The sequence below is a fragment of the Betta splendens genome, chromosome 6 (genome assembly GCF_900634795.4).
Source record: "Betta splendens chromosome 6, fBetSpl5.4, whole genome shotgun sequence".
NCBI lineage: Eukaryota > Metazoa > Chordata > Actinopteri > Anabantiformes > Osphronemidae > Betta > Betta splendens.
In genome coordinates, this window is record NC_040886.2 from 7608438 (window position 1) to 7621225 (window position 12788).

General features: G+C 49.5%; 1 protein-coding gene across 5 annotated transcripts in view; it reads right to left on the minus strand.

Moving 5' to 3' along the window:
- The window catches only part of tspan9a (tetraspanin 9a), a 112237-nt gene that overhangs the window by 12196 nt on the left and 87253 nt on the right, over window positions 1–12788 (minus strand). For all 5 annotated transcript variants that reach the window (XM_029153024.3, XM_041071118.2, XM_029153023.3 and 2 more), the window contains 2 exons: window positions 2734–2925; window positions 838–912 (listed from right to left, as the gene is read on the minus strand). In XM_029153024.3, the coding sequence (XP_029008857.1) occupies window positions 838–912; window positions 2734–2925 (267 nt within the window). The remainder of the gene's footprint in view (window positions 1–837; window positions 913–2733; window positions 2926–12788) is intronic.

Consider the following 12788-nt stretch of genomic DNA (forward strand, 5'->3'; position numbering starts at 1 on the left):
TTCTCATTTGAGAAATCCTCCGACTTATGCGGATACGGTGGTGATGGGAAGGTGCTGCTCTGAAGTCAAGATCCTCTCCATTTCTATTACATCCCCCCAAAGTTAAGCTGGTTATATGTTGGAGATAAGGCAGACAGACATATTTACTCTTGACAGGGTGTGCCTGTGAGACTTGATCCGAATCTGAGAATGGATTGGCTGCTAAATGAATTCTTTTATCTGCCTGAGAGACTACAGTCGAGCGATAATAAAACAAAAGATGGAGAATTAGCTGGGTGACACAGAGACTTTCACTGTACAAACAGACGGATCTGTCAACAGCGTGCCCTTGAAAAGAGATGGAAGACTTCATTACTTGTCCCGCGCAAGACATTTGTCATGTGCGATTTTAATAAAAATAGAAGAGAATCCAGATCACGGATGTCAATAATCTCCATATTGCCATCTGTTGTCTCCGCACAGGCAGAGATTTAACTCGGACCCACTCAGGGTCATGGGAAATGTGTTGGGACCAATTACAGGGAGCCAACTGGTGGGGACTGGTCTAACCTTTGACTACTGGAAGATTGAAGACATTCAACCACCTGCCCGAAAAAACAGCCCGGCTTCGGATGCCTGGCGGGTGCAGATACGTTTATCGCCCTGGTGCTTTTTATAGCGTTGAGCCGCCGTGGTTAGTCCGGCGCGCTCGCTCAGCTGTCAGGCTGCGTCTCACAGCCATGGCGGTGTGTGTACCCGCCGCGGATAAGCAGTGGAGCGTAGGACTGCATAAACAGAAACAATGAGCTGCCGCAGCTTTGCATTCAGACGCCACATGGAAAACAAAAATGAACTTACCTTATCTGAGTACACGAAGAAGAGGGTGAGCAAGATCAGCTCCGCCAGGAGAATGATGAGCAGGACAATGAAGAACTGTCAGACAGACAGAGGGGGAGTCGTGTTTACAGCGAATCCGGTGGTACATATTTCAACATATGAGAGATGGGGATAAACAAGCTGATGGTTGTAGCTTCAGACGTCCGGCACAGACTTCACAAAAAAAACCTAAATTAATATCCTTTACATGCAAGACATGAAGTCAGTGTTAAACGGTTTCAGTTTAAATAGCCAAACTCTCATTCATAATATAACACGTCACGCATACTCCAGAAATATTTCGAGGGATGTGAAAAGACATGAGGAGACAGATGAAGGATGAGGAGGTGGGGGTGATGGAGGGGGAGAGAAAAGAGGGACAAATTAAACGCTGGAGGGCTTGTCAGCATGTGAGAGCAGAGGGAGGAGGTTTAATGCCTCCTAACACGGCGCCGCGTCTCATCTGGCGCTCTCCTCCCTCCACTTCGCTCCCCATCAGCTCGATACGTCCCGGGCCCGTGCGCGCAGCACAGGCGAAGGCAATCAGGTCTACGTTTCTGGAAAACCGATGGAATCCAAGCTCATTTGAGAGAGAGGCTCCGCCCAGACAGCGTCAAATAGCCTGTGTCTCATTCGGCGTCAATTGAGACTTTCAAGGCATCAGGTGCTCCGGCTCCAAGCAGGTTTTCCCTCGGCTCACGTTTAAGGGGCCTCACTAAACACAGGGCGTTTACCGTCCAGGCTCTGACCGCCTCTAGTCGTGGGAGCGTTGTCCGGAAAGTAATTTTTGGGATAATCCGTCAGGGTACTGAAGGCGCTCAGCTCCCGCTCGCTGCAGGAGATCTGGCGTTCTCAGGTCCCGGAGGTTGGCTTTAGAGGAACAGAAGAACAGCTGGTGGCCGGCATCTCCGCACGGAACCGAATTATTACAGAAACATGAAACGCCGCCGCACACTGATGTGGCAAGTGGCTCATTGAGGAACATCAAAAACTTTCCATTTCCATTAAGACTGTTTTTGCCTCATTGCAGTCACCACCCCACACACACACACACACACACACACACACACACACACACACACACACACCTCCTCCACTGCGCCATCTTCCTCTCTGCTTCACAGCTATTAGGCAGGTGAAGGAGGCCATGTCGAACACTGAGGATTTGGTGGGGCTTTTGACTGATGCAAGAGCTTTGAGCTGTTTGTGATGTTAAGTACCCGGTGCTCCGAGTGCACTTCTCATTTAAAGTTTGAGAGCTGTTATGTCTCCACGCAAAGCTCGGTCCATCGGGTTAACTTTTGTACTGTAATTAAGTTGTGCTTGAATGGAAACACTACTTAAACCTTAGAGCTAAAGCAACGGCGCAATTACGAGACAATGTTGTCTTTGTCGTGAATAATGAAATCTTAATTGCCGAGCTAAAGTGCCTTCACTTTGCTTTGTATTTACAATACTTCAGCCGCTCGACTGACAGCTCTTTCAGTGGGTTCTGACCCAATCATGGAAGTGACACAGATGCCTTGGTGTTAATTTTTCAGAATGGGAGACTCCCGCTGCTTGGCTGTCATTTTTCCCTGCGGACCCCTGAGGTTTGACACAGAGCACACTGAACTAGCGTCAGTTGTCTACGTCTGGCTGAGGATGGAGGACGAATGCAAATCTGCATCCGGGATGACGCTGGCCTGCGACTAGAGCGTAGAGCAGAGGTGCACAGACACACGTGGGAGGGCTGCCTGCACAAGACACAGTGATGAGGACTGAGAGGAATATCTAAAGATGGGGAGCGAGAGTGGGCGAGGAGCTGCAGGAGGGACAGTGATGCGTGCCCCTCGCTCATAAAGGAGTTTTACATATAGGTATTTAGATTCAACTCACGCTCAGAAGCAGGCACTTGTTTTCCTTGATGGCACCCAGGCAGCCGAGGAAGCCCGTTACCATGACGATGGCGCCGATGGCGATGACCATGTTGGCGGCCGACAGCGAGGGGAACGAGGGCGAGAAGGTAGCGAAGCTGCCCTGAGACACCGAGAGCCAGATGCCCACGCCGAGCAGCCCACAGCCGCATAGCTACAAGGAGACAGAGAGGACAGGCGACAGGGTGAGCAAAAGAAACGCACACATTCATAGTTAGCCACATAAATAAAGTATTAAGGCACAAGCTCGTTTTCCAGGTCTCCCCTGGAAGATTTCTCCTCATAATGCTGGACGTGGTGAAGAATATAGCAATCACGCTATAAGACCTGCAGGAGGGCAGCTGTAAATGAAGAGCAAGCGCAACAGGCCGCCTGGGGACGTACCCACACAGCCACGCGGCACCCAACAAAAGGCTTTCACACCAATTACAACTGTGATGAGCCAATAATAGCTCTCTACGAGATTAGAGGCAGAATCTGGACCCGGGCCCGCCTCGCCGGTTCTGCACGTTTGACCTAATTATGCTAAATCCAGAACAAACAACAAAGAATTGCAGCCGCCTCGTAAAAAATGTGAACTTTCCACACGACCTGCAGTGGATTTGGACGCGTCCTAGAGGGAGCAGTTCCCCCGCGGTTGCTCCGCCGTGCAGCCGGGCCCCGGCCGGCATGTGTGAAGAATGCAGTGTGAGTCCATTAATAAAGTGTTTATGGAGTGCTTTGATTGGTGGAGTGGAGCGTCTCAGCCAATAATATACACATCAGGCCCTACAACATGGTAAAATGCACGCTTGTTGCTAAGTGACAGATCGCATATTCTTTCTATCTTTTTTCCCCAAAGCGCTCAGGACAATCTTGCCTTGAATCAAACCAAAAATCCCAAATGAGGTGAAATATGGAACAACAACATGGTAAATCATCGCACCACTGCCTTTCCTCCCCATCACTTCACGCCGCTCCCCTCTCTCCTCCTCATCCCAGCGTTGCTGCTCCAGAACACTTTAATGCCTGTCAGCAATATGTACAAGAAACCTGCTGTGCATGCAAACAAACGCTCACCGGGGCATCTGCTCATGCACGGTAGCACACCAGGGCTACAGGAGCCTGGAACATGCACAGTAGTGTAGACATAAAATAAACCCTTGCTTCCTTTTTTCTCACAATTAAATAATTCATACACGCACACGAGGCTAATTTTGCTAAGGTGAGAAATGTACCTGACAAAAAGCACAAGTGATAATAAACCTGTCAGGTGCTGCACTCTCAACACGTCTAACAAACAGATGTGGCTCAGTGCGACTAATGGCACATGTCTGCTCCTCGTCTATGTGACAGTGCGGGCAAACAAAGAGGCCTAATGCACGTGAGAAGCCCACCGAACTCAAACAGGCCGCGTGTGAGGTGATGATGTTTTAAGAGGAACCTTGAGGTTTCAAATGCGAGCCTCACGAGGTGGTGACAAAAAGTGCGGATCTAATGAGTCCGGCAGGATCTGGCAACCCCCCCGGGATTGTTTTTTAAGTATGTGCAGTATTTCGTCTTCCCCAAAAAAGAACAAGATCCAATTAAATGTGAGGAATCAGGCCTGTGTGTGTGAATGTGCTCAGATTCCAGCGATGATTGACTGCACTGCCCGTGATTTTACAGTATTTCATAAATGACTGAAGCCTCACAAAGTATTTGCTGCGGCTATCAAGGTTAAAGGCAGGAACCTGTCCATCAGTCTTTGAGGGAAGGACGCTTCTTTTAGACGAATCACAAGGAAAGTCACATCGAGTTTATCCCCCAGAGTGAGTGAGTGGTCTGAGTACGGCCACCCCTGCGAGAAACAGTGAGACGGACACGGAGAGGCGCAGAGCCTCGTCCGAGGACTTTCAATCATCCCTTGTCTAAATAATTCAGGGGCGACTGTATTTGCTCAGAGGCACCCGCCGGCCCCCGTGTCCGCCCCCGATTAAAGAGGAGAGAATGAAAACGTCAATTGAAACTGCTGGTAAAGGTCGCATGCTTACGCGGAGTGGCTAATACAGTGCGTGGACTCACAGCCGAGGCTCCTCCGAAGGCCAGATTATACGGGCGAATGAAAAAAGGTCTGAGGGAGCGGGAGGGAAATAGTAAGTTTAAGAGGCCAGATAGATAGAGTGGATTTACAGCCAGTAAGGGGGGAGCACCGGGAGGTTTAAGACTCCAGGTGGGGAGAAAGGGGGGATACGGTGCCTTAATTGTGTTTAATGCCCAGTGCAGGGAGCTCGTCCAAGTGTGTCGCTCTCTTAAGTGACTATGAAACCACCCAGCCCCCATTCAATCTGTCTAACGGCCTAATCTCTGGCCTGATTCCATTACCCGTACTACTACTACTACTACTACTACAGCACATTGTCATCAGCCCCTTTGTGTCTGCGTGGCAGGAAATACCTCCCTAAGCCCCGCGCCATCCGTTTGATCTGACCTTGGCGTGTGTCACCAGGCTTGACCTCGGCTCCCTCTGCTGAGCTCCTTATCTTCGCTTAATTGCGGGACAGTGGTGCTATGATATCCCATCTGGCGGTGAGCGTCGAGGAATCCTCGGATACCAGAGGGTAAGCGTTCGCAGAAGGGGGCCTCGCTATAGGTTATTACATCACAGCGGTGGATCATTAAACGAGATGTTGCTCTCTGGAGTCTGACTGGACACATTATAGAAAATAAGAGCATGGAAGCTCGGAGCTTTCACTCCCTTTTTCAATGTCACCTTGAATTATAAGTGCAACTTTAAAGGGCACAGCAAGTAGGGAAACGCAATGACAGCCTGTCAAGTCCACAACTATTTCAGCTTTAGGAAGCTTCATGAAGGTGATGGGCTCTTTTAGATTTTCCAAATCTGTATTTCTGGCTTAGTTACTGTCAAAGCAACATACTGCAGCTATTTTGTTCTGTGGATATTCAGTCATGTCTTGTTCCCCTCCGCGCACACAGCAAAGACATGCTTCACCGTTATTTATCACTTTGAAGGCTCCTGTCATGTTTGAGGCTGATGGGAAAATAGATTTTAGCCGTGATAATGAAAAAAAGCATCTCGCAGAACAGAAAACAGAAACTGAATGAGCTGAGCCTACTGTCGGCTGGAGGAAGGGTTTCTGGGAGTGTGGAGTGTAACGGTGCATGATGGGAAGTCCTTTTTTATTTTAATGAGCAAGCTGAGAGGATGTGTGACCTTTTCACATGTATTAAGCAATATTTTGAGAGAATGGAGTCTGCTGTCTAAACGGCATTTGCGGAAGAAGTGACAACAGCAGAGAGCATAGGAGCACAGAGCTACATTTACTTTCTGGTGGAGGAAATTGGAGCATCGAGACATGAGTCCACCTACTACGGGGTTGTAACAAGCCCAGGGTGAAAATAATTGCAATGATGCCGTGTGAGGCAGCTGTGATCCAACTTTCCACACAGGAAGTCGAGGTGAAAGACGTCAATCACAAGGTGTTTGAGGGAAGGGCCGAAAGTATTAAAGCCACAGAGATTGGACACCAACGTCAGACTGATCTTGGAGAGATAGAAGAAGAAAGAACATAGAGGCTGATGCTTTAACCAAAGCAGTGAGTAAAGGGTCGGCGGTTTGCACGTGTGAATGGATTCTCATCGTGTCGTCGCAGGAGCTCAACGGCGCCGTGGACAAGAACGTTGGACGGGGGAGCGATGAGCGCACGCACCGGAAGCATGTGTTAAAGATTCATCCGTCACGCTACCACCAGCTTTTACAGACAGGTGGGCGTTAATAATGGTTTGACAAAGAGTCCGTCTGGTGCGGAGAAGGAAGAAATCTCCTGCGGACGTCTGCCTTCCGCTGGTGGAAACTAACCTTTTGCTTAAGCAATTAGAAAGTGCTTCTACCACTGCAGCACAATAAACCATACAATTGGAGAAAATGCCAACCTGGCTGCATCGCGTGACAAAAGAGTCACTTTATCACTTCTCCCCCCCCCCCCCACCTGCCCTTTACCATGACTCCATCTTTTTATTGGGGTAGAAAAAAAGCCTTGTCTTACAAAACATCAGCATCGTCCGGCTTCACCAGCATTGATTTTGCACTGAAACAAAGAGAGGGAGGAGATTCACCTCCAATGAAAGAGTATATATCATTTCTCGCCATGTGATTCCACCTGCTCCGAGAGGGAAGCAGACTTAGAGCACAACAAACTAAAACGACTAAAAGTACAGCAATGCTATTTGGAGGAAGAGCTCCTCTTGGGGCTACGCTGCCGGTAAAAAAGAGCCACTCCAAGTAGTAGAGACGCTTGCTGCTGAGAAGTGAGCACTTTTACCTATTGTATCATGCATGGTCACGGCACTGAGGCCAACAATGCACAAGCCCTGGAGAAGAATGTCATTATTTCCCCATTATCGCTTTATGCATCCTCAGACCCACCTCGTCCCCGTGTTTGACGAGCCTGAATAAAACAATACAGCGTCATTTGTTCCCCAAGAAGGTCGTCCGAGCCCGTTTTCCACTAATTCAAGTTCAATAGCAGCGCCCGGTGGCGGATATGCTGAATAAGACCATTTTTAAGAATTGTCCTGTCAATAGTAGCAAAGGGGTCTCTGATCAAAATGAGCTACTAAAGGCTGTTGGATTGAAGTGAAGTACAAACCATGCAGACACTGCTAAACGGATGCAGGGGGATCTGTCCATCAATAGCAAGGGTTCCATCATCTACTGTGTGCCTCCTTTAAGGCAAACCCAGTCCTAAGATCCCTTCTAGTTGATTTAGAGCACTTCATAATGCTTTGGTAACGATGGTGTATGATGCTATTCTGGCTTGACTGTCTTTCCCATCTTGAATCCAAAAGAATTTTATAGGTACTTGTCAAGTCTCAGAAAACTCTGCAAATGAAGTCAAATGGTGCTGTTTCCAATAAAGTGCACCAAGCTGCATCCATAGCGTGAAAACTTTCTGTAGCCCCCCCCCAACACTTCCTCACTGTGCAATTCCCTTTTTAAGAATTGTTTTCTCACACTATAAAATAGAAAACTCCAAGTTCTGCGTTGACTGCTCTTCGTCTCCATTACTGCAGGTTGTTTTTCTTAAGTGAAACGTGTAAAGAATTGCCCAAATGCGTCCACTAGAGGCAGGTGTCGCTGCTGGAGTGAGAGGAACCTCGCCATTAGTCAGAGAATCAGAGAAGGAAATGAATCCCTGGCCCCTGCATTATGAGACCCATGTGCTCCACTACCTCCCTTCACACAATATTTATCTCCATTGTAGACAAGCTAAGCTGCCGGCAATATACAGCTTTCCAGTAAAACTCCCCACTCTCGTCTCCCCGGGCTTCCTAGGGGCATCCTATTCATTCCCCCAGCGGTTAGTGCACAGCTGAGTTGTATAACAAGTAAATTATTTACAGGGTCTGCGATGGCAGCTGAAGGGAAACAGGCCTTTAAGACTAAGAATAAACACAAAGGGTTGAGACAGAAGATTGGAGCGTAAGATTAAAAAAGCTGTATCTGTTCAAGTCGCACAATACGGAGAGAGATCATCCAACGAGCGGCACTCAACCCGACGTGTCATTTCCTGCGAACTCGTTCACTTTCATTCCGAGACGACTGAGCGTTTCCTGGAGTTCAGTGAAGTCTACACGTCCCCACTGACTGTCAGCGTCTTCTTAGATACTCTTAAACGTGCGGCACTAAAAGAAGTCGTTTCAGTTCAGTGCAGAAAAATGTTTCAAGTGTCCATCACACGCTCAGTCACGCGTCCAGAACGGCGCAGCTGTGGTGGTGGTTCTGGTCCAAGGCCTTGGCGGAGGCGTATTTTACCCTGTTTAGACTTTTTCAAGTGATGCACATATCAGCCATGCAGGACGTGCCACGTCTCCCTTCCTCCCGCTCACTCCGGAGAACAGCTGAAAGGACCTATTCACTGCAAAGTGACTCTAAATCAATGCAGCCAGGAAGGATTAAAGACAGAGCAGCCTTTCTCTGCCTGTCCAGAGCTATCCCGGCTGTCTGCGCTGACACGTCCACGCGCTTTCACACCTGACAGCAGTCGCTTCCTCAGAGGAGAAGGTCTCACAAAGGATGAAGGTGAGGACAATGGCAGGGGAAACCGCTAGATACCCCAAACTAATTCTCCGGCACCGAGGCTCGTCCCGTGATCGCGGCCTACTTGTCATGTGCAGTCAGGGAGAGTGGGAGCGTGGACGGAGACGGAGAAAATGGGAGCCCAGAAGACCAACGACTGGGTCCAGACACACAAACGCTGCCACGGGAGATAAAAGCTCCTTTACTTCTTCCTGCAGCGGATATGGATTGGGTGCAGGGGAGGAGGCTGCTGTGTCTCACTGCTTTTTGCCGTTGGGCTCAGAAGCGAAGAACCTCAAATGACCATAAACAAACGAAAAAAGAAAACCCAACAACAACGGAGACTCTAACGAGGACCATGAAGTACAAATACATAAACGGAACCGATAACAGAGGGAGACATTTCTCACACGATGTGCTAATTAGCTGTGACTACTGCCGCTCGCTGTTGACATCAAAAGGTGCCCATGAAGGCATCTTACGAGGCGTTTGTGTACAGTAAAATGTCCAGGCATTGAAAAAAAACAAACACTTTCTCTACGTGTTTTTTATGACTTCCTGTTTTCCTCCACATAAAGCGCCTTCCCCCGCGGAGGCGCACGTTTGGCTCGTATAAATATCTCCCTCCGCTCTGCCAGCGCAGTGATGCTGAAAATCCTCAGAGGTGGGCAGCCGGTTGGACGGTCTCCCATCGAGTTCCACTAGTTGAAGGGTTTAATGAGTGTGCTGGCTCAGCGGAGGTAAGGCACGGCCAGATCCTCGTGTAGCAGACAGGTCGGCCACTCAACCTGTTCCCCGCGCAGGTCCTGGAGCAGAGAGCACCGGGAAATAGAACGCCTCTAATGCACCGCATTGTTGCTGTAGTGGAAGAAAGAGCCGGAGTGTTGCACTCAGCACATTCTCTGGCCCTCGCAGCATCATTATTGAGCCCGGGACCCTGTCACCGCGGAAGGCAATCGGCTAAATGGACATGCGCGGGGTCAGGTCCCCCGGCGGAGGCATCCATACGCTCAGTGGACCTTCTTCATCCGTGTCCCTGTTTCAGGAGCCGCCAACAAAAACAATAACCTCCGCTATCAACGTCAACAAGCTGCGGCATAATTTGTTTTTCCTAATGGGAACGGGGACTTTGAGGGATGAACCAGCGTGACCTTGTCTGCCTGCGTTTGAAATTGCCAGAGGAGCAAAACACGTTGTCGCAAATATATTTCCAGTGTTTGACAATTTGCCGGCTTAAAACGAGGTGAAAAGCGGCCTCGGGAGTTCGAACAAAGCACGCGGGTGTCTGGAGTGCGCCGCCGCGGTTTTATCTGCCGGGTCACACTCTCTGACCCTGGGCAGAAACAGCGCGGTGCGTTCGCTGTCTCTGTGTGAGCGTGCGTGAGTTGGACGGCCTGTCGTCTCGCTTCGTCTCGCTGGGACAAAGCAGAGTGGGCGTGTGGCGCCGTATCGCGGGTCCACCGGCGCCTGACCTGCCGCGGCTGCCACAAGCACGCGGGCCAGAACATTTCACCTGAACGTCACCGAGGCTCAGCCTCCCACTCTGCAAACGACCATGAATGTGACTGCGTCCGCCGGCGGGTGAGGTGGCCGGGGCCCAAACCCAACACGGGGGCGGCGCGCGAAACCTCGCTGCGATGCGCCGCGTCCGCTCACCGCTTGTGCCGCGAGATGGCTTTCCAGAGGGACGGAACCAATGCTTAACAAGTGCCTAAGAGGGAAAACTGCAAACATCTAAGCATATGTTTATTCCTGGAGCAGCGGCACTGTGAATGGAGACACTTCTGTTATGCAACGGGAGGCATTATGAATCCCTGGAGGGACAGAAAGGAGATGAAGACAAGCAAAATATGCACATCCGCTTAAGTGAAAAAGCAGCGCGCCAGGCAGATGCCTGGTGGGAAAAGAGGATCTACAGATTGAAAGACATATAATCAATAGTCACTCCGCATGCCGTGCCACGGGCTAAACGACTGGTTCCCTGCACTTATAAAGCCTTTTAAATAGCCTTTTTCTCAACATATAGTAAATTATTCACCACGCTTTAAAAGACAGAGCTGAGGGAATGTACAGTAGAGAGAGGTTTGCTAATGTTATTACACTCTTTGCTACGAAGTGATAAAACAGCCTGATGGTGCTCAACCCAAGCTTTCATTATTGGCCCTTTCCAGCCTCCCTTCTGCTCTGTAACTTACTCTCATCTCGCTGCTAAAGGAACAGTTCCAGCGCTGAGCGAGCTGCAGTGCATTCCACATCGTGTCATAATTCATAAGAGTGTCGGAGCACAAAAGAGAAAGAGGAGCGCCGATGGTGGCGAGCCGACTTGCGTGTGCCGTGGCTGAAGTTCATTTGGCAGGTAATAAACTTAGGGGCGGAGGAGGACGCGGAGTGGGAAAGGAGACCTGGGTCGCTCGGCATGCACGGAGGCGCGCCGTCCGTTCACTGCCTGAATGCTAACGATGCCCTGTCTGCGTTGGCTCCGGAGCGGAGCCTCGTCCAGAGGCCGAAAACCGCCGCTGATCCATCACGTGGGTGGCGCTTCGACACATAGACGAGTCCGACGTCTGAACAACAAAAGATCCTACTGACACAAATAAAGCCTCGACAGCTGCAGCATTAACCAAAGGAAGATTCCGCTTTACCTACAATAAAAAAAAATCTTTCTTTAGGGGGAAAAACACACACTTCTAACTTTTAATGTGCCTTAAATTACAATTTATTGCCATATGGTGAAGCCCTCTCCAGCGTTCCCTGTGGCTATCGCAGAAGCTCCTCTCGTCTCCGTCTGAATCCCATCGCTCCTTTTTATTCGTTCAGAAACTGCTCACGTGGGACGCCGAGGCGGCGGCGAGAATATGAAACTTTCTATGGAGGGCTCCCCAAAGAAACGACCTTTAGTCGGCACTCGAGAGTAAGTAAAAGCCGTCTGGCCGCGTGTGCGGTCTCCAAATATCATCAAGGTCAGAACAAAAGCCGCGCCTCCGAGGCCGCGTCGCTCATAAACGCAGCCGCTCCTCTGTGACTGGCGGAAAGGTCGGGGTTTAGTGGCAGCTCGATGACACAGAAAACGATTCCGTGGCTGCGTTCGCCCGTGATCTCCCAGTCTCCTATCTGCCCCCCAGCAGCTCAGCGGAGGCGTCTTTATGCTGCAGCTGACCTGCTAATTAGCCCCAGGGGGAAATGGACTGTATAACCACTCTGTTCTGGTCAGTCAACCCCTGAATCCCAATCATTGCCCAATCTCTGGACAATGATCTGCACAGTGAGCCGTAACCCAGAGTAATATTGCTGTATCCACCTTGTTTTAATGCTAATGACAATAACAACAAGGACAATCTTTTATATTTTAAATACAATATGACCAATAACCTTCAGTGGCCAGTCAAACCCTCTGCATTCCTTTTGAGGCGACGAGGCTTGGGACGTATCAGTGTTGGAACTACAAAATCAATACTCATTAGATCTGCATCGAAGCCTGTCAAAAACAAACACACTGGACTCAATTAACCCGCCACATTAACCCCTTCATCCCCACACGGATGATGAAGAGGCCGCTTCACGCCGAGCGGGGTGGGGGGGTTATCGAAGACCTCGAGGCCGGCTGACGGTTTCAGGGGAGCTGCGTTAACGCACGCCAGCATTTCACAGTAAAGCCTCACACTCAGCCATTTCCCCACATCTCACGAGTGTGCATATTTTATAACACTTATCTATGGATGGTTCCAAAACGCCCTGCAGGGACAGTTAATATGCGCCAGAAAAGTATTACAGTCATTCATTTTAATGTCATCTTTCTTTTATTGAGTAAATCTGGATTTTTCTTTTCTTTTAGGGGGTGCTCTGTGTTATTCTGACACATTATTGCCGCTATTTCAAGTTCTTTTTCCACGAGCTTGCATTTTTACAATTTTTCACCCAGGTATTTGAGATGCTTTATTAATCTACTCCTAGTAGTGCCT